Here is a 22502-nt window from a genome sequence, read left to right on the forward strand (position 1 = left end):
TTCTTGGTGAGCCTGGCTAGGGGTTTGTCAATCTTGTTTATCCTTTCAAAGAACCAGCTCTTGGTTTCATTGATTTTCTGTATTGTTTTTTTGGTCTCTATTTCATTGATTTCTGCTCTAATCTTTATTATCTCCTTCCTTCTGCTCACTCTGGGGTTTTCTTGTTGCTCTCTTTCTAATTCTTTGAGTTGTAGAGTTAGATGATTGACTACCATTTTTTCTTGTTTTTTGAGATAGGCCTGTAGAGCTATAAACTTTCCTCTCAGGACTGCTTTCATTGTGTCCCAGAGGTTTTGGATTGTTGTGTTTTCATTGTCATTAGTGTCCAGGATGTTTTTAATTTCTTCTTTGATGTCATCGGTAACCCAATCAATATTTAATAACATGCTATTCAGCTTCCAAGTGTTTGAGTATTTTGGGTTGGTTTTATTGTAGTTTATTTCTAACATTATGCCATCGTGGTCTGAGAAGAAGCTTTTTATGATTTCAATCTTCTTGAATTTGTGGAGACTTTGCTTGTGACCCAATATGTGGTCTATTTTTGAATATGTCCCATGAGCACCTGAGAGGAATGTATATTCCGCAGCTGTGGGGTGAAGTGTTCTGAAGATGTCAATTAAGTCCATCTGATCTAGTGAGTCATTTAGGATTGCTGTTTCTTTGCTGAGTTTTTGTCTAGTGGATTTATCCAGTGATGTCAGTGGTGTATTAAAGTCCCCTACTATGATTGTATTGTTGTCGATCTCTCCCCTGATATCTTCCAGAAGTTTTCTTATGTATGTGGGTGCTCCTGCATTGGGTGCATATATGTTTACCAGGGTTATATCTTCTTGTTGTATTGATCCCTTTAGTATTATGAAGTGGCCTTCCTTATCTCTGGTTATGGCCTTCACTTTGAGATGTATTTTGTCAGATATAAGTATTGCTACCCCAGCTTTCTTTTCCTTTCCATTTGCGTGAAAGATATTTTTCCATCCCTTCACTTTCAGTCTGTGTGAGTCCCTTCTAATGAGGTGGGTCTCTTGTAGACAGCAGATGTATGGGTCATGTTTTTTTATCCATTCAGCCACTCGATGTCTTTTGGTTGGAGCATTTAGTCCATTTACATTTAAAGTTATTATTGAAAGGTATTTGTTTGTAGCCATTTCTTTTTTGTGTGTGTGTATGTGGCTGTTTTCTTTCTGAGCTTGATATTTCTTCTTTTTACACCAGTCCCTTTAGCATTTCTTGCATGGCTGGCTTGGTGGTGATAAACTCCCTTAGCCCTTTTTTGTCTGTGAAGCTTCTTATTTCCCCTTCAATTTTGAATGATAGCCTTGCTGGATAGAGTATTCTTGGATTCAGTCCTTTGCTTTGCATCACTTTGTAGATTTCCGTCCATTCTTTTCTGGCCTGATGTGTTTCTGTTGAGAAATCATTTGATAATCTAATGGGAGATCCCTTGTATGTTACTTTCCGTCTCTCTCTTGCAGCCTGTAAGATTCTCTCTTTATCCTGAACATTTGCCATGGTAATTATGATGTGTCTTGGTGTGGGTCTTTTCGGGTTCACCTTGTTTGGAACTCTCTGGGCTTGTGTGACTTTTTTCTTCCCCACCTCAGGGAAGTTTTCTGATATTATTTCTTCGAATAGGTTTTCTAATCCATGTTCGTCTTTCTGTTGCTCTGGCACCCCTATTATTCGTATGTTGTTTCGTTTCATGTTGTCCCAAAGCTCCCTTAGGCTCTCCTCCTGTCTTTTAATTTTTTTCTCCATTTGCCGTACAGTTTGAGTGTGTTTTGCTTCCTTGTCTTCTAATTCACTAATTCGGTCCTCCGCTTCTCCCAGTCTACTGTTGATACTTTCAATGGAGTTTTTTATTGAAGCTATGTCACTCTTCATTTCTTCTTGGGACTTACTTAAGTTGTTGATTTTTTCATCTGTTTCTTCTAGCTTCTTGCATAAGTAGTTGAGTTTTTCATCTGTTTCTTCTTGCTTCTTGAACATGTGGTGCATGTACTCTAGGAACCTTATTCTGAATTCTTTTTCCGTCATGTTGCATATCTCTGTCTCACTTAGCTGCTTTTCTGGGGAGTCCTCCTTTTCTTTCCTTTGGGGGTTTCTTTGCCTACCCATGTTTGATCTCGCTGACATATGTAGATGTTGAGATGTTCAGTGGCTGCTCCCTGGGTGGCAGGGGCTCCTTGGGTTGTGGTTGCTGCTCAGATGGTTGCGGTAGCAGCTGCTTTCCAGTTGGCAGCAGCTCCTCTGGTGGGTGTTGTTCACAGCTGTGTTGGCTCTTCTGGCTGGTAGGGGGAGGCTTCAAGTACAGTTGCTGTTCCACAGACAGAGGGTGTGGTGATCAGGAGGCTGTGGTGATCAGGAGGCTGCGGTGCTCAGGGGGCTGCTGTTGCTTGGATCTGCGGTCTGGGAAACGCTCCTCTCTTATGGGCACTGCATGGTCTGATCAGTTCCTCAGGATGCCCCCTTTAGTCTCAGTTCTCCGCAATCACAAAATCCAAATCTCAAATCTCCTGGCGCCAGCAAACCCGCGGAACTCCTTACCCTGGTCAGGGTCTGTGTCTGTCCCAAGAGACGCGGCTGTCTGCCATGCGGTCTCCCTCCGACCCTCTGGGCTCAGGTCTGGCAAACTTTCCTGCCCAGATCCCTGGTTTTTAACCTTTCCAGGGGAGGTCTGCCCTTCCAGGCTGCAAGCCGTCTCACCAGCTGAGTAAATTTGCCAATTCGGGGTGGGTGTTATTAGTTTCAGCTGCTTACTCCGTTTGCTCCGGGACAAGACCTGGGACGCGTCTGCCTATATCGCCGCCATCTTCCAACCGCCGACTCTATTAAACATCATCTAGAAAAAAACTAGATGATTTTTAAAAAAATGTACTAACTACGTGATTTTCAACTAACGAATATTTTGAGTCCAGTATGCATACTTATGAATTTTGAATGAATCTATTCAATGCCAATATATTAATATTGTAACACTACCCAAAGTATGTCATGCGATGTTATTATATACTAGAGGCCTGGTGCACAAAAATTTGTGCACTTGGGGGGGTCCCTCAGCCCGGCCTATGCCCTCTTGCAATCTGGGACCACTCTGAGGATGTCCACCTGCTGGCTTAGGCCCGCTCCCTGGGGGATTGGGCCCAAGCTGGCAGTCAGATATCCCTCTGGCAGCCCAGCAGCACTCGGGGGATGTCCACTTACCAGCAGGGAGCAGACCTAAGCTGCAGTTGGACATCCTTAGTGCTGCTGAGGAGCCAGGAGAGGCTCCCACCACCACCGCTGTGCTGGCAGCCATCAGCATGGCTTGTGGCTGAGCAGAGCTCCCCCTGTGGGAGCGCATTGACCACCAGGAGACAGCTCCTGCATTGAGCATCTGCCCCCTGGTGGTCAGTGTGTGTCATAGGGACCAGTCATTCCCAGTCATTCTGCTGTTAGGGTCAATTTGCTTATTACCCTTTTATTATATAGGACAGAGGCCTGGTGCACGGGTGGGGGCTGGCTGGTTTGCCCTGAAGGGTTTCCTAGATCAGGGTGGGGGTCCCGCTGGGGTACCTGGCCAGCCTGGGTCAGGGGCTGATGGCTGTTTGCAGCTGGTCACACCCCCTTCAGGGTGGGGGTCCCCAGTGGGGTGCCTGGTCAGCCTGGGTGAGGGGCTGATGGCTGTTTGCAGGATGGTCAAGCCCCCCCCAGTGGGGACCCTCACCCCATGGAGGTTTGGCCAGCCTGGGTGAGGGGCTGATGGGTGTTTTCAGGCTGGCCACACCCCTTTTAGAGTTGGGGGTCCCCACTGGGGTGCCTGGCCAGTCTGGGTGAGGGGCTGAGGGCCGTTTTCAGGGGGCCATGCCCCCCGGCAACGGAAGCTCCCAGCCTCTCCTCTTTTTCTTTTTTTTTTATTCTGGGATTTATTTACCTTCTATAATTGAAACTTTGTAGCCTTAGGTGGAGCTCAGAGCCAGCCAGGGCGGGCAGGAAGCTTGGCTTCCTCCATTGCCAGGGGCAAACCAAGCCTCTTGCTCGCTCCAGTTCCATGGCCACGGCCAGCTGAAAGCAGGTATCTGGGGTTTATTTATCTTCTATAATTGAAACTTTGTTGCCTTGAGTGGAGCTCAGAGCTGACCGCAGCAGGCGGGAAGCTTGGCTTCCTACATCACTGGAGCAACCAAGCCTCCTGCTTGCTACAGCTCCGTGGCTGCCGGCCGCCATCTTGGTTGGGTTAATTTGCATATAGTTGCTCTGATTGGCTGGTGGGCATGGCTTAAGGCATAGCGAAGGTACGATCAATTTGCATGTTTGTCATTTATTAGTGTAGATTATTCAAATAAAATAAGTCTATGGTTCAGATTTTAAAACACTACATTTCTTTCCCATAGGACTACTCAGAGCCTTTAAAAGACTAATAATAGGAATTTAGAGACCTCAAAAGGGGAAACTTCATGCAGTATTTCCCTGCTTTTGTAACCATAAATGGACTAACATTTTATGAAATACAGTTTGATAAATTCTGTACTGGGGTTGATGATAAATCTATAATCTAAACAGGAAAACAAGAGATGGCTTTCTATGAGTCAAGCCTTATTATAACAAATACCCATACAATGAACACTAGAGCATTTTAAAACATTGATAATTTTGAAACAGGGATAAGCTTCAAAGAGTGTTTGATATAAGAAAATCATTTAAAATAAAAAATTAAAATATTTCTTAATTTGGCCCTGATATACTATGATTTATTTCTACCTTAGCATGATGGAGGAGTGAGTGCGGGAAGAATGAGTCAAAAAGGAGTGGGGGAAAGAAGAAAATCATTTACAAAATTGATTTCTTAGCTACATCAAGAAATTTCAACTGAATTGGACTCCTACATGATATGAAATGTTTCTCAGAAGGTTTAATTACAGTATTCTAAATGATTAGAGATCATAAATGACAGAATATGTAGAATTGGACGAGACTAAAAATATAGACAGCCTTTGAGAAAAATCCTCTTGAGAAAACTATTGTAAGAAAATATACAGATGGTGTAGTCTGGGTTACTACAGAGGCAACGATAAAATAAACAGGAGCAAAAGTGAATTAAGTTACCTTCTCTTTTGAGTAAAGAGTTATTCTACTCCAACTCCCAGCACGTCTCAATTGTTCAAATTAAATATATACTTACTCACTAACTCACACAGTGAAGCCTGTCATGCTAGCATGTAAATGTCCATATTCACAGTGAAAACCAGGTAAACACTTCAGTATCATCAAATTATAATGAGTGCACATTTTCATAACTGATGACACATCTCTGTGAGGGCAATCATCACCTCTTGAGTGAGACCCGTGCATTATGGCTACTCAGCATGGGGATGCTGGTGACAGGAGCATCAGTGGACCAGCACTGACTAAGCATACACAAGCTGTAGGCCATGGACTGAGTGCTTGAAAGCTCATGATAAAGATAGGCATCCCCATCTTCTGGGAATATCATTAGCAAAAAGAATTTATTATCATACAGAAGTAGGAATTTGTGCCCCATGTCAGATCAGACACTAACTGGCTATTAATTCAGTGTGGTGGAAGTATATGGAATAATCTTTCCTAACACACATAGAAGTATACCAAATAAAAAGAGGGGATATAAAGAACCTAAAATGAATATTAGAAACAAAAATTGTATATAGTAAAATGTCAGCACTACAAAATGAAAAAAGAAAGTGGAATGGCTTTTGCTGAAAAATCTTTTACTATATTTGAGAAAAACAGTCATAGTCCTCTAGCTACTAAAATTTTGACTCTAACTCATGGCAACACAATGTAAATGTGAAAATGATGCTGCAGAATCTTAATAAAAAATTATACTTGTTAGGAAGAAAATGTTTCTAAAGATGTATCAATCTTTCTCTTGACCAAGGGTGCACATTTATGGCATGACTAGCTGCAGTTGAGATACAATCTGAGCCCATAGAGACCAGATCAAAGCTAACTGGACTCTGGAAAATGAACTCATGATCTAGACTTCATCAGTCATGATCTAACCAACTGAGCTAATGAGCCATATAAAATACATGCTGGCATGAGATATTTACTTTGAATCATTTCTGTGCTTAAATGGGCCATATAATTTTAGTCAACTTTAGAGATGTTTTCCCAAGGTTTTGTGAATAAATTGACTCACTGATCACACACATTTACCTATTATGTAGAAAGTCAGTGGTGAGGTAGTTTAAAAATACACAAGGCAATATGCAGAATTTAGAGTCTATAGGAGAGAAAAATGTAATAGAAAATAACTATAGTGCAAAATTTAACAGCAATAATTGATGTTTATTGAGTATTCACTATTTCTCAGATATTACACAAAGCACTTCTGATAAGCTAACTATATCCATCTCATAGAGAAAAAAAGTGAAGCAGGTTGTGTAACTTTCACAAAGTCACACTCTAGTAATCTCTCACTCTGCCTTGGACTAATGATAAATGACTGTGATAGACATTGCAGAGCTAACTCTCTGAACACTCATTCCAACTACCCTTTTCCCTTGCCACCTTCTCGCATATGGACACGAAAGCTACAACTCTTATTCCCAGATTGCTGGCTGCTAACGATTACGAGATGACACAGTTATGGCCAATGAAATGAAAGCAAAACGGAGCTAGGAGTTTCTGGAAAAGCTTCTTTCTCTCCCCACAACCCCTTTCTCCCTCTTCCTCGCCCTCTCTATCTCTCCATATATATAATGTGATATATGATATTATGTGATATATATTGTATGTAATATATACATACTCTAGACCAGTGGTTCTCAACCTTGGCTGCACATTAGAACCACCTGGGAATCCTTTTAAAATCCTGATTTCTGGGCCTCATCCTCCAGAAATTCTGTTTCTTTGTTATGGGGTGGGGCCACAACATTAGTAACAAAGAAACAGAATTTCCGGAGGATGAGGCCCAGAAATCAGGATTTTAAAAGGATTCCCAGGTGATTCTAATGTGCAGCCAAGGTTGAGAACCACTGCTCTAGACAGAAGAGAAAAGGTGAAAAAAGATGTTTTCTTTTTATAAAACAAACATTATCTTCATTTAATAAACTCTGATATTTAAAATACAAGTCAAACATCTACATTAATAAGAGTCTCAGTTGTCAGGAGTGCTTCAGAGGCTGATTTTTCTAAGGACCAGACAGGAGGACCTGTATATATAATAACAGCAAAAGATCTCAGAGAGTGTGCAAACACAAAAGGGAGGCAGTTGGGTCCTGAGCAAATGACACTACACAGTGCACTTGTCTCATGGCCGAAGACAACGCTTTTTTATTTCAGATGGTTTCTGTATTTGAATATCAAATAGTTTACTTATACAAAATAGTAATTTAAAAAAACTTACTCCTAGTAGTTCAGTGTTGTAGAAATTAGATAATCATATTTCAAATATATGTTTTCCTCATAAAAAAAAGAGCAAAAAAAAATATTCCTGGAAACATTCCCCTTTGAACTATGCAAGAGACAACTGAAGTCCTACATTAATCAAGAATTTCCATATATATTTCATTATATTTGGATTTTGTGTACCATATATATATATACACACAGTCCAATTATACATATACTGTGTGTATGTGTGTGTGTGTGTATACATATATGTATATGCGCGACCGGCCAACTGGCTGACTGGGCAGTAGCTTTGATGTACACCGACAACCAGGAGACAGACGCTCAACACAGGAGCGGAAAGCACAGGCATGGAAACATGGAACAGACTGATTAATCTCAGAGGGAAATGGGGGGTGGGAAGAGATTAACCAAAGATCTTATATGCATACTAGAGGCCCAGTGCATGGATTCGTGCACCGGTGGGGTCCCTCGGCCTGGCCTGCACCCTCTCGCAATCCAGAATCCCTCGGGATGTTGGATAGCCAGTTTCAGCCCGACCCCTGCAGGCCTGATCCAGATAGGAGGGAGCCCGATCCTGTGCATTGAGAGTCTGTCCCCTGGTGGTCAGTGCACGTCATAGCGACTGGTCGACGGGTCATTCGGTCGCTTAGGCTTTTATATATATATATATATAGATAATATAAAATCCCGTTCTACACTGTGCAAATCCCTAACACTATGTGGTGCAAATATAAAATAAGCTTTATTGGAGAAAATCTTACAGGCTGACATATAGCAGAGGGAGCACAGCTGGACTGGATACACCATGGTAATTGCTCTGTAGAAGATCTCTGGCCTCAAATGGGAGAATTAAAAAGACTCCCACATGAACTTACATTGCTCCATTGGTATAGACAGTATCGCTTCCTTCCACATACTGCACCTGAGCTGGGTAGACATGCTGTACCTGTTGCACAGTCTGTACCTGCTGTACCTGAAAAACAAATATTAGGACCTTGGTGAGTGATAGATATGAGAAAATGCACTACATTAGATTTACCTCAAATATTTTTCTAGGTTGGTGATCAATGTGAGAATGGCTTAAGATGTGATCTGTAACATCCTTCGAAGACAAGTGAATGTTGGTTGGGCCCAGATCAACTGCAGCAATAAGGTTGAAAAAATTATATAACATTCCTATAGGTATATAGGTATATACATACTTCAAATATTTAGGGTGAAAATTCTGAAAGCATCTCACTATTTTGAAAATTTAGGACTTCTCTTCCCCTGGGTTGTTAAAGCTAAATTTATTTTTTAATTAAAAAACTCATGATGGAAAATTTCAAATACTTAAATATAGAATAAATATTACAACAAAACTCATTTATTCATCATTTTATATAAATATTTGTCACAGGACCTCATCTTTCAACCTCTCAGAGGATTATTTAAAAGCAATTGCAGAGACTATATCATTTCACTGGTAAATATTTCATTTTGTTTATAAGAGATAAGACCTATTTTTAACATGAACACAATATTGATATCACACATAAATATTAGCCATTCCTTAAAACCATCTAAAATCCAGTCATAGTTCAAATTTCTATGATTATTCCAATGTCTTCTTATTGCTGCTTTGTTCAAATCAGGACCCAGACAAGGTCTACGTATTACATTTGTATCTTTCCCATCTTTCTCTTTTAATATATAATAATAATCTATGATAATAAATGTGTAATATGCTAATTAGACCAGATGTCCTTCCAGACGACCTTCTGGACAAAGCTGGGGCTGCGAGGGAAGCCCAGGTGCCGGGTGCCTGCTGGTGGCCAGATGGAAGTCTGGGTCCCGGGTGCCTGCCGGCAGTTGGAGGGAGGCACGGGTTGGGTGCCAGAGGGAAGCCAGTGCTGGCAGCTGGGAGTAGAAAGGCCTACTCTTGCACAAATTTCATGCATCAGGCCTCTAGTCTCTAATATTTTCCCATCCTTTTTATCTCTTGGCTAGAGGCCTGGTGCATGAAATTTGTGCATGGAGGGGGGTTCCCTCAGCCCAGCCTGCACCCACTCCAATCGGGGACCCTTCGGGGGGTGTCCGACCGCTGGTTTAGGCGCAATCCCTAAGGACTCACCTGCCTGCCTGCCTGTCTGATCGCCCCTAACTGCCTCTGCCTGCCTGCCTGCCTGATTGCCCCTAACTGCCCTCCCCTGCTGGCCTAATCAAGCCCCCAACTGTTCTCCCCTGCTGGCCTGATTTCACCCCCAACTGCCTCTGCCTGCCTGATCACCCTTAACTGCTCTCACCTGCTGTCCTGATCTTGCCCCCAACTGCCCTTCCCTGACAGCCCGGTTGCCAACTGCCCTCCCCTGCTGGCCTGATCTTTCCCCCAACGGCCCTCCCTGGCCGGCCTGATCTCGCCTGTGACTGCTCTCCCTTGCTGGCCTGATTGCCCCTAAATGCCTCTGCCTGCCTGATCACCCCTAACTGCCCTCCCCTGCAGGCCTAATCTCGCCCCCAACTGCCCTCCTTTGCTGGCCAATTTGGTTCTGATTGGTCAGTTTCTATGCCAGTCAGTATCTCTGGGCCTATCAACAGGGCTTGATCAGAAAGGCGGGGCTGATCAGCAGCCCTGGTGGAGGCCTGGAGAGAAATGGAGGCGTGGCTGTTGGCCAGGCCAGGAGAGAAAGAGGCAAGTTCTGATTAACGACTGCCACAGAGGCTACAGATCAGACACTGCCTCTCTCTCTGCAGGCCTCTCTCTGGGCCTGATCCGCAGCCCCCTAGGCCTGTGGTTGGCAAACTGTGGCTCGCGAGCCACATGTGGCTCTTTGGCCCCTTGAGTGTGGCTCTTCCTAAGCCTTAGGAGTACCCTAATTAAGTTAATAACAATGTACCTACCTATATAGTTTAAAAAATGTGGCCCTCAAAAGAAATTTCAATCATTGTACTGTTGATATTTGGCTCTGTTGACTAATGAGTTTGCCGACCACTGCCCTAGGCAGTCAGTGCTGGGTCTGACGCCATAAGCGGCTGCAGTCAGTGCTGGGTCACCTCGGCAACCCAGCTCTGATTTCTGATCTGGTCAAGCCTTCGGTTGTAATAGTCGTTAAGACCCTGGCTCTTTATTATATAGACTAGTAGCCTGATGCACGAAATTCGTGCACAGGGGTGGGGGGGTGAGAGGTGGGGCCAGACCCCTCAGCCCGACCTGCACCCTCTGTCATGTTCCGGGACCCTGGCCACTCCGGGCCTAGGCACAGGCCTACAGGCTTGGGGTGGCCTGGCTCCTGAGGCTCCATTTTATCAAGAGAACAAAGTCGGAGTTAGTTACAGCCCTCACCGAACCCAGTACAGTGCATCTGTTAGTACAACTGCCTCGTTCATGTGCCTGCTTCGCTCTACTGAATTACTAACATCTTGAGGACATAGCTCTGTCTTATCCTGCTTCACGTTCAGTGTCTGGCCTGGTGCCAGGGACCTGAGAGGGTTTGCTGAGTGAGTGAATAATGAGTGAATGAGTGAATGAATGAGCGAGTAAGTGAATGAGCAAGCAGCTACAGGGCGGGAACTTCTGCCGTGTTGCTATGGCGACATGGCAGAAGTTCCCAGCCGCCTGATGCCCACCCCGGGAAGTTCCCGCCCCGCTCCCAGTGGCCCGGCGCCCCTCTTCTGGCTGCAGCATAGTTCCCGCCCTGCTCCCAGCAGTGGTCCAGCACCCCTCTCCCAGCTGCTTAGTTCCTGCTCCCAGCGTCCCCGCACCCCTCTCCGGCTGCTTAGTTCCTGCTCCCAGCGTCCCCGCACCCCTCTCCCGGCTGCTTAGTTCCTGCTCCCAGCATCCCCGCACCCCTCTCCCGGCTGCTTAGTTCCTGCTCCCAGCGGCCGGCGCCCCTCTCCCGGCTGCTTAGTTCCAGCCCTGCTCCCGGCGACCCAGGCCCCCAGCCACTCCTTCAGCAGAGGCCAGGGCAGGCGGGAAGCTTGGCTTCCTCCATTATGGGGGCAACCAAGCCTCCTGCTTGCTCCAGCTCCATGACTGCCGGCCGCCATCTTGGTTGGGTTAATTTGCATATAGTTGCTCTGATTGGCTGGAGGGTGCTGCTTGGGGCATAGCGAAGATACAGTCAATTTGCATGTTTGTCTTTTATTAGATAGGATTGTTACTTGTTGAAGAGACTGGATTACTTATCGTGTAGAATTTCTGGAATTCTAGATTTGGCTGATAGCATCCCTGAGGTGAACTTTAGTAAGTTCCTGTGTCCCCTGCATGTAATATAATCTGGTAGATCATGGGTCTTGAACAGGTTCAAAATTTGAAAAGCTGTGTACTTCCCATGGCATCGTATCAGCTGCCATGTAAAAACTGGTTGTCTCTCTTTTTGTAATCCTATATAAAAAAAGTCTAATATGCAAATAGAGCGACCAGTGGAATGACCAGTCACTATAACACGCACTGACCACTAGGGGGACAGACACTCAATGCAGGAGCTGTCCCCTGGTGGTCAGTATGCTCCCAGGGGTAGCGCCGCTCAGACAGAACCCAGGCTCATGGCTGGCGGTAAGGAGTGAGGGGTCCCAGCCTGCAAGAGGGTGGAGGCTGGGCTGAGGGACCCCACCCCCCAGTGCATGAAAGTCGTGCACCGGGCCTCCAGTGTTACATATAATCAGTGGAATCAGGTGTTGTCAGCTGAATGCCCGTATTATGATATTCCCTATCTATGTTTTACCTGAGGATATTAGTAGCCAATGATGATCATTTTCTTATCATAGTAATTTAATTAATAATGGTTGCAAGCTTAGTTAGTCTAATTCTGCAATACATTTTCATTTATTAGTAGACTTCTATAATGAAATTCCTCTCAACAATAATTTCATTACTTTGAAATAGGGTTGTATGGGAAGAATAAGGTAAATACATGATTCTTTTCTTGAGCCAGTACAAAGAGTGATGACTTTATCCCCTGGCTCCCTCCCAGTATAGTTTTGCAATGGATTTTTTCAGTTTGCTTTGTATCCTTATGATTCTTGGCTTTTGAACATATTTGATGCTTTGTAATCATAGAAGTTTTTCTTCTAAAACTGTTCCATCTTTGACAAATGGCAGTCCCTTCAAATTTAATCCTGTTTCTTCTGACATGACCACAGTAATCTTTAATTCTCCTGCTTTCTGCCATAAGATGGTTCCAGATTTATCTCTTACATTTCCTGTCCTAGATATTGAATTAACCATTTCTTCAAAGAGCCTGGCTCCTACTAGCAAGGAGAAATATAAGTATAAAAACTGTTTAGGAAAGCAATTTATAAATAGGCATCCTGTTTGACCACTCTGTGATTTTTCTACAGAAATACCTAACATCTAAGGAGGCGCTGTTCAATATTATTAAAGAATACAGTCAATGAGAACAAAAAGTTAGAAGAAGAAACCTTAATGACTATTAAAAGTGAAGTAATTAAATAAATTATAGGAAAACTATTCTATAGAATATATGGCTGATGTTAAAAGAATAAAGAAAGATTGGTATATACTTTAACAGCAAGAACCAAGTAGAATCTCTAGGGGTGAAAAACACAATATCTGAAATGAAAAATTCACTGAATGGGGTTAAAAGCAGATTATATAATGCAGAAAAAATTACCAGTCAATTTAAAAATCTGCCATAAATAATGAACATATACCAAAAAATGAGGAATAGAGCATTAGTGAACTATGAGACAATATCAAATAGTCAAACATGTAAGCGAAGTCCCAGAGGAGAAGAGAAAGAACAGAAAACATTAAAAGAAGAGAACTAGAGCCCTAACTGGTTTGGCTCAGTGGATAGAGCGTCAGCCTGCAGACTCAAGGGCATATACCTTGGTTGTGGGCACATCCTCAGTAGGGAGTGTGCAGGAGGCAGCTGAATTGATGTTTCTCTCTCATCAATGTTTCTAACTCTCTATCCCTCTCCCTTTCTCTCTGTAAAAAATCAATAAAATCTATTTAAAAAAAAAAAAAAAAGAAGAGAAGAGAACTAGAAACTTTTCCAAATTTGGTTAAAAGTATAAACATACAGATCTAAGTGCAATGTATACAAATTTATAGATACATCCACATCAAAGAGCATCAAAGTGCCAAAAATCAAGAATATGGAGAAAATTTTAAAGTAGACAGAAAACGGACACATTATATACTGTACAGGGTAACAGCTATTATAATGACTGCAAATTTCCCCATCAAAAATTACGCAATGGAGGAGGATGGGAAAACATCTGTAATACTCTCAACAATAAAGATATCTTTTAAAAGTAAGCCCAAGACAGTCAAATAACATCTTTATAGTCATGAGAAGAAAAAAGTCAACCTAAACTCCATAACCAGTGAAATGTCCTACAAAAAAAAGGGGGAAATCCAGTGAAGGTAACGACAAAGTTTTTCAGGCTGAAGAAAAATAATACCACATAAGAAGTGAGATCTATACAAAGAAATGGAAGCATGAGAAATAATAAGTTTGTAGGTAAGTTAAAAGTTTTTTCTTTGTTTTCTCATCTTTCCATTTCTATAGATATCTGACTATGTAAAGTAAAAATAATAGCAATATATAACTGAGTTCACCGCATATATACAAGTGAACTGGATGTATAACAAAAATATCACAAAGGATTGAAAAGGGAAAAGAAAATACACTTTGTAATATTCGTATATGTTAAGTGGTATAATATCACTTGAGCACAGGCTGTGTTGAATTAAAGATATTAACTAAAAATCCTAGAACAGACATTAAATAGCAAATAGTGTAGAATATAGTGAAGAGAAAATGTAATTCTATAGAATATTCAATAAGTGAAATGGAAGGCAGAAACAGAGAAAGTAAAAAAAGAACAAATGGAGAAAAAAGATGCTATAATTAAATGCAATCACATTGATAATTATACTCAACTTAGAAGATTTAAATCTTGATTTCCAGCATGGGTAAAAATGTGAGATCCAACTTCATGCTCTCCGCAAGAACACACTTTAAATACACAGATAGAAAGGTTAAAAATAAAGAGGTATGGAAAGATAAACTTTGCAAACACCAACCACAATAAAGATGGACTGGTTATATTAATATCAGTCAAAATAGACTCCAAGACAAAGACAGTTGCCCAAAGATAAATGTTTTGTCAAGAAAATTATCAAGAATAATAAATTCTATGTTTTGGCATCAAGGAACAGTTTCAATAACATGAAGCAAAAACTCAGAGGATTGAAAGAGAAAGCAAACACATCTACAGTTACATTCTTTATAAATGACAAAAGAGGGAGAAAATCAGTAAGAACATAGAAATTACCAACCAACTTGATCTTAATGATGTTCATATGACAATCCACATAGCAGCACAATACACATGCTTTCTAATGCACCTGAACATTCAGCATGAAAACTCTAATGCTGAGCATTTAAACAAATCCTAACCAATTTAAAAGGATTAAAATAATACAGAGTATTTGATTCACAAACAAATCAAATAAAAATAAAAGACAAAAAGATACCTCGAAAATCTCAAATCTACACTAATAAAAGAGAAAGATGCAAACTGACCATACCTTTGCGACGCCCACCAGCCAATCAGGAGTGAGCATGAAAATTAGTAGGACAAAGATGGCAGTGGCCACAGAACCAGCCAGAGCGAGTGGGAGGCTTGGGTCACCCCTGGCAACGGAGGAAGCCAAGCTTCCTAACCGCCCAGGCTGGCTGCCGAAGGAGGGGCCTGTGAGCAGAGGACATGGAGCCGGCCCCAGCGGGTGCGCTAAAGGCTTAAGTCGCCGTCGCCCCGGCCAGCCGCCGAGGGAGGGGCCTGCAAATGGCCCTCAGCCCCTTACCCAGGCTGGCCACACCCCCATGGGGTGAGGGTCCCCCGCTGGGGGGCATGGCCTGCCTGCAAACAGCCATCAGCCCCTCACCCAGCTTGGCCAGGCACCTCAGCAGGGACCCCCACCCTGAAGGGGGTGTGGCCAGCCTGAAAATAGCCCTCAACCCCTCACCCAGGATGGCCATGCCCCCCCAGCGGGGACCCTCACCCTATGGGGGCATGGCTTGCCTGCAAACTGCCCTAGACCCTCGCCTAGGCTGTCCCACCCCCCAAGGGAACCCCCAACCTGATCCTGGACACCCTTCAGGGCAGACCGGCTGGCCCCCCACCTGTGCACCAGGCCTCTATCTATACTAATAAAAGGGTAATAAGCTAATTAGACTGGGAGACCTTCCAGGAGACCTTCCAGATGTTGTTCTGGACAAAGCCATGGTGGCGGGGCCGAGGTAGAGGCGGTTAGGGGCTGAGAGGGCAGTTGTGGGTGATCAGGCCAGGATGGGAAGGCAGTTGTGGGTGATCAGGCTGGTGGAGGGAAGGGGGGCAGTTGGGGGTGAGCAGGCTGGCGGGGGGGGGGGGGGGACGTTGGGGGCAAGCAGACCAGCAGGCAGAGTGGTTAGAGGCAATCAGGCAGGCAGGCAGGCAGGTGAGCGGTTAGGAGCCAACAGTCCTGGATTGTGAGAGGGACATCCATCAAGGGGTCCAAGATTGGAGAGGGTGCAGGCCGGGCTGTGAGACACCCCCCGCCCCCATGCACGAATTTTGTGCACCAGGCCACTAGTATTTATATAATGAGCGATACACTTTAATATAATCTATGATTCATAGAAATCACAAGGGGAATTAGAAAATATTTTGAATTAAATGGTACTGAAAATACAGTATATCAAAATTTGCAGAATACAGTTATAGCCGTGCATAGAAGGAAATTGATAGTTTTTTAAAATTTATTTTTATTGTTGAAAGTATTATAGATGTCCCCTCCCCATCCACCTCACTCCTACTCCCTCCCTAGGCCTTCCCCATACTATTATCTGTCCATGGGCTATGCATATAAGTTAATTGGTTAATCTCTTCCCACCCTCCTTCCCTCTGAAATATGTCAGTCTGTTGCATGCTTCAATGTCTCTGGATCTATTTTGTTCTTAAGTTTATTTTGTTCATTAGATTCCACATGTAACTGTTTATGTTGTTTAGCATAATACTCCCCAGGTCCCTCTATGTTGTCTTTTTAACAGCTGCATAGTATCCCATGATGTAAATGTACCATAGCTATTTTACCCACTTATCTACTGATGGGTAGTTGGGCTGTTTCCAGATCTTGTCTATCTATAGTAATAAAAGCATAATATGCTAATTAGAGTGGACATCCTTCCAGACAACTTTCCAGATGAAGCCGGGGCTGTGAGGGAAGCCTGGGTCCTGGGTGCCAGAGGGAAGCCGGTGCTGGCCAGGGGAGGGAAGGCCTACTCTTGCACATACTTTGTGCATCGAGTCCCTAGTTGTAAATAAAACTGCTATGAACAGAGGGTGCAGAAATTCTTTCTGATAGGTGTTTCTGGCCTCTTAGGATATATTTCCTAGAACTGAGATCACTGGGACAAATGGCAGTTCCATTTTTAATTTTTTGAGGGAACTCCACACTGTTTTCCATAGTGATTGTATATTCAATAAAATAATGTGGGGATAAGTAGACAGATAAATGCAAAAAAAATAAAATAAAATAAAACTAGACCACCAACTTATACCATACATAAGAATAAACTCAAAATGGATAAAAGACTTAAATGTAAATCAAGAAACCATAAAAATCCTAGAAGAAACAATAGGAGGCAAAATATCAGACATCTCACATAGCAGAATTTTCACTGATACAATGCCTAGGGCAAGAGAAACAAAGGAAAAATAAACAAATGGGACTATATCAAAATAAAAGCTTCTGCATAGCAAAAGAAACCAGCATCAAAATGAAAAGGGAACCCACTATAGGGGAGAACATATTTGCCAATGATACATCTGATAAGGGGTTAATTTCCAAAATATATAAAGTACTCATACAACTCAAAAAAAGGAACACAACCCAATTAAAAAATGGGCAGAAAACCTGAATAGTCACTTGTCCAAAGAAGATATACAAATGGACAGGGACATATGCAAAAATACTCAACATCACTAATTATCAGAGAGGTGTAAATTAAAAAGACAGTGAGGTACCACCTCACACCTGCCAGAATGGCTACCATCAATAAATCAACAAACAACAAAAGTACTGGTGAGGATATAGAGAAAAAGGTACCCTAGTACACTGCTGGTGGTAATGCAGATTGGGAAATTTATAGTTTTAAATATTTTTATTAGAGGAAAAACAATGCAATAAATCTAAAGTTTAAACTTTAAGACACTAAAAAATGAGGGACAAATTAAAGCTAAAGTAGGAAAAGGGAAATGAAGAGCAAAAGGACCACTGAAACATACATTTAAAAAACAATAGAAAAGTCAATAAAATGATAAACATTAAGGAAGACTTAGGAGTAAAAAAAAAAAAGACAATTTTGAATACCAAGGATGAAAAGTGAAACACATCCTAAAGACAAAAAAAAAGTACAATAAAGACAAATTAATGCCAATAAATTCAACTACCTAGATTAAAGGCTACAAATTGCCAAAGAAAAGGGAAAAACAATATATACTGAAATTGAATACCTTCTCACAGAGGAAACAAACTCCAGATTATTGGTGAATTCTATCAAACATTTCAGGAAATAAAAAAAAAAAAACAACCTAAAATAAATGTTTTACCAAGAAAAGAATAAGGGAACACATTCCACTATTTTAACGAGGCTAGCCTTTACTGTGAGACCAAAACCAGAAAGACATTACAAGACAACTACAGAATAATTTCTCTCCTGAACATAAACACAAATATCATCACCAAAACACAGTCCTCCCAGTATATTAGAGGGCAATTGGTTCCAGAACCCCCAGCAGTTACCCAAACCCAAGGATGCTGGAGTCCCTTACATAATAAAACTAGAGGCCCGGTGCACGAAATTCGTGCGGGGGGGGAGGGGTCTCTCAGCCCAGTCTGCACCCTCTCCAATCTGGGATCCCTCGAGAGATGTCTGACATCCCTCTCACAATCCAGGACTGCTGGCTCCCAACCGCTCATCTGCCTGCCTGCGTGATTGCCCCTAACTGCTTCTGCCTGCCAGCCTGATCACCCCTAACCACTCTCCTGCCAGCCTGATCGATGCCTAACTGCTCCCCTGCCAGCCCAATTGCCCCTAACTGCCCTCCCCAGCTGGCCTGGTCACCCCTAACTGCCCTCCCCTGCAGGCCTTGTTCCCACCCAACTGCCCTCCCCTGCCAGCCTGGTCACCCCTAACTGCCCTCCCCTGCAGGCCTGGTCCCCCCCACTGCCCTCCCCTGCCAGCCTGGTCACCCCTAACTGCCCTCCCCCGCAGCCCATCTTGTGTCCACATGGGGGCGGCCATCTTATGTGGGAGTGATGGTCAATTTGCATATTACCTCTTTATTAGATAGGATATATAGGATGGAGTAGAACAATGCATACAATCAGCCCTCTACCTCAGTTCCCAACCATGAATGGAAAATACTGTTGTTGTTTTTTATCTCTTCTTGGTTGAATTCATGGCTGTAAAAACCAGGGATACAAAATGATGACTGTATATTTATTGAAAAAGAAATGCACATATAAGTGGACATGTGCAGTTCAAACCCATGATGTTCAACGGTTCACTGTACATCTAAACGCTCAATCGGACAAAAGTCATCTATGAAAAAATACAAATATCATACAAATTAAATGGTGGGAGTCAGAACTTTAGCACTTAAACAATATTCATTCTGTTTAAATTCTTTAGTGCTTCCCTATCACACTTACAAGATGAAAAAAATAATTCAGAATGGAATACAAAACCCTTATTAATGCCTTCTAAACCTTGATGGGTATTTTTAAACATAACTTCTCTGCTCCTTTATAATTATACATTAAAATTTTGCACATTATTGCTACCTTCTTATAGCTCATGTTTTTTTCCTACATAAACTATCTCACCTAACAACAGAAAGCCACCATTTTCCTTCCAGGCCCCATTAAAAATTTCGTTATACTATAAAAAAACCTTTGGTAACTTATTTTATCCCATAAGAGACTGACTATTCCTTTCTGTTTGCTCTCTTAGGACTCATTAATATGGGTGGTAGCACATGGCTTAGGTTCTCAATTGGTAGTACTTTACGTAGCCAATATGTTGAGGTGGCAAAATCAGTTAATTTGGGAGTAGAACTGATTTTAAGTACTTGTGCTGATACTTGCTGTCTGTATATAGGGATAGCTGGTTTATTTCTTTAAGTTTTAATTGCCTTGTGTGTAAAATACAAAATATATCTACTTTATCATAAGGAATTTTTGTGAGGATACAAAACTTAAATATAGATACAAACAAAGCATGGTATAGGCATATATGATCATTATAATACGTTTTGTAAGTTACTGAAATTATTAAGTACTTCAAAACTAAGAGTCTTGCCTTCTACATCTGTGTAAATTCCATCTTTATATCCCACTTGGTTTCAGGCATAAGTATGCACAATATACGTTCACCAAAGTTTCCTTCAAATCATGAAATTCTATAATTAAATCATAAATGAAACTCAGAAAGTGTCAAGAATCTTGGAAAACAAGTCTTGGATAGATGCTGGCTAACTCATCTTGGATGGCAATATATAAATATGTCCCTTGATCACATTGACATTTTATAGCGCAATGTAAAAATAGGGCATGATTCTTTACATTATCTACCAAGTTAAGGAACTGAAAAAGTGAAAGACACACTAAATAGTGAAAATAGTGAATAACAGCATATTCTGGAGGATACAATTTTCATTATTATTCAATGTGTGTGGGTTTTTTTAACCAACCACTAGAAACTGGGATGAAGATGCCCTTGAAACAACTCAGTGATGATAAGATATGGAATTGCACATAGTGCTTGAAGTTTGAGAAGATATTCCTTCAAGGACATATTGATAGTGGAAGAAGTAAAAAAGAGGTGTGAAAAAGACAGAGATAGAAGAAAGAATATAAAAGAAGAAAAATTACCTTATGTATATATGCCTCATTTCATCAATGAGAAGTTAAGATCCTTGGAAAGTTTTAAGTTGAGGATTTGTTATTTCACTTCCTTCCTTCCCTTCTTCCTTCCCTTCCCTCCCTCCCTCCCTTCCTCCCTCCCTCCTACCCTCCACCTTCCCTCCCTTCCTTCTTCCCTCCCTCCTCCCTTCATTTTTGGACACAGGGCTCTATTATCAATAAAAGTGACTTGGAGAGCTACAGAAATGCTGCCTTCTATCTTAGGTTAAAGTCAGATCCAGGAAGAAATAGGTGTCTGTAGACCAGTCTATGGAGATTTACTACAAACCCAGTCACAGGATGGGGAATGAGAATGGCAGAATTCTAGCCTACCTGTACTCCTGGAGCAAGTTCACACATAAAGAAGCAACATGTATATTGTTGCTATATTCCCAAAAGTCCAATACAGTGTATACACTCTGTAAATATTTAATAATTACTCAATAATTAAATAATGCCCTGTACCTAGCACAAGAAATACCCACTGAATATCTATAAAATTTATCAGTATCTTCTTAATGTGGATAAATGTATTAGTCTTTCAAAAATATAATGAAGCCACCTAAGAATGCTTATTATTCCTAAGTGAACTGATAAAATTTTTAATGCCATTTAATGTATCATTAAAAACCAAAGGTGAAATTTTAAAAAAAATTGCATATTTTCTTGCCTAAAATAAACTGTGATTCAAATTTGTTCAAATATTATTTGATACTGTTCTTATGTTAAACATTAATTTCTGTTCAAATATTTACTAAATTATTATTTATTATAACTTTATTTCTTATTATATTTGCCGAACTTTAGTGCAGGAACTATTCAAATCAGCATTGCTAAAAAAAGAAAAAAGGAGAAACTAGCATTCGGTAGGCATTTCATTATCATTCCCAGGGACTATATTTTCTATACATCTTTGTGGAATTTATAAACTGTCACACCTTCCAAACCCTCTGTGGAGAAGGAAAAAATGATTAAATAAACTGTATAGGAAGTTAATTCTCTGAATCTCACTGTCTTTCCCAAAATAAATTTCAGGTGTGTTTCCAAAGAGAATACACAAATATCTTGCACCACTTTTGAATTTTAATAAACAAGAAAGTGATGAAAATATGAACTAAAAGGAGTTGGACAAAGATGGAATTAGCAGAAATAATCAACAATTTATATAATTAACTGTCCTATGAATCAAAATAGCTTTTGGCTAATTTCTAAAAGGTTACCTAGTATATCAGAATGTTAGAGCAATGAAGTCTAACCATAATAACCTTCTGTACCAGAAATTTATCCATTCTCTATCAACTAAAGAGAAAAAAAATTATCCATAAAATACAAATATATGCAATATATGCAACAATATATTTACATTCAGAGACACAAGATGAATTAAACAATTTAACACTTTCTTACATATTTAAATGAAAGCACCTTTTATTGCCATTCAAATGTAGTATTACAAATACATTTGCTTATTTTTGTACATTTTTTATAATTATCCTATATAATAAAAACCTAATATGCTAAGTGTCTGGTAGTCTGTTCAATCAATCAATGTGTAATATGCTAATGATATACTAAGGCCGCTCAACCACTCACTAGATGTGCACTGAACACCAGGGAGCAGACCAGTCACTATGATGTGCACTTACCACCAGGGAGCAGACCCTCTGACTGGTAGGTTAGCTTGCTGCTGGGGTTTGGGTGATCGGGACTGAGCAAGACAGGCCAGACATGCCCTGGAGCCCTCCTGTGGCCCCTCCCCGACTGGCCAACCTCCTGCATACCTCCAGGGCCCCAATCGTGCACTGGTGGGGTCCCTTGGCCTGGCCTGCACCCTCTTGCAATCTGGGACTCCTTAGGGGATGTTGGAGAGCCGGTTTCTGCCCAATCTCCCAGGCCAGGTCAAGGGACCCCACTGGTGCACGAATTCATGCACTGGGCCTCTAGTTATTTATAAAATAAGTGAATATCAAAACAATTTCCATACCACAGGAAACTGTGCTAGCTCAATAGGATCAATTAGTATATTCTGAGGACAAATTTATGCAGTATGTTGTTTTGGATGTGCTTCAAGAAAAAGAAAATGAATCACATTTCAAAACAAATCCCTTTCAATAGTAAATAAAACCATTTATAATTGTTAAGCTCATTAGTCAGCCAAGAACAATAC

General features: G+C 41.5%; 1 protein-coding gene across 5 annotated transcripts in view; it reads right to left on the bottom strand.

The window, feature by feature from the left end:
- Positions 1-22502, bottom strand: part of RFX3 (regulatory factor X3) — a 287064-nt gene that overhangs the window by 112774 nt on the left and 151788 nt on the right. For all 5 annotated transcript variants that reach the window (XM_070431589.1, XM_070431586.1, XM_070431587.1 and 2 more), the window contains one exon: positions 8250-8347. In XM_070431589.1, the coding sequence (XP_070287690.1) occupies positions 8250-8347 (98 nt within the window). The remainder of the gene's footprint in view (positions 1-8249; positions 8348-22502) is intronic.

The sequence above is a fragment of the Myotis yumanensis genome, unplaced genomic scaffold (assembly GCF_028538775.1).
Source record: "Myotis yumanensis isolate MYYU_CA2020_CCGP unplaced genomic scaffold, mMyoYum1.0.hap1 SCAF_12, whole genome shotgun sequence".
NCBI classification, from domain to species: Eukaryota; Metazoa; Chordata; class Mammalia; order Chiroptera; family Vespertilionidae; genus Myotis; species Myotis yumanensis.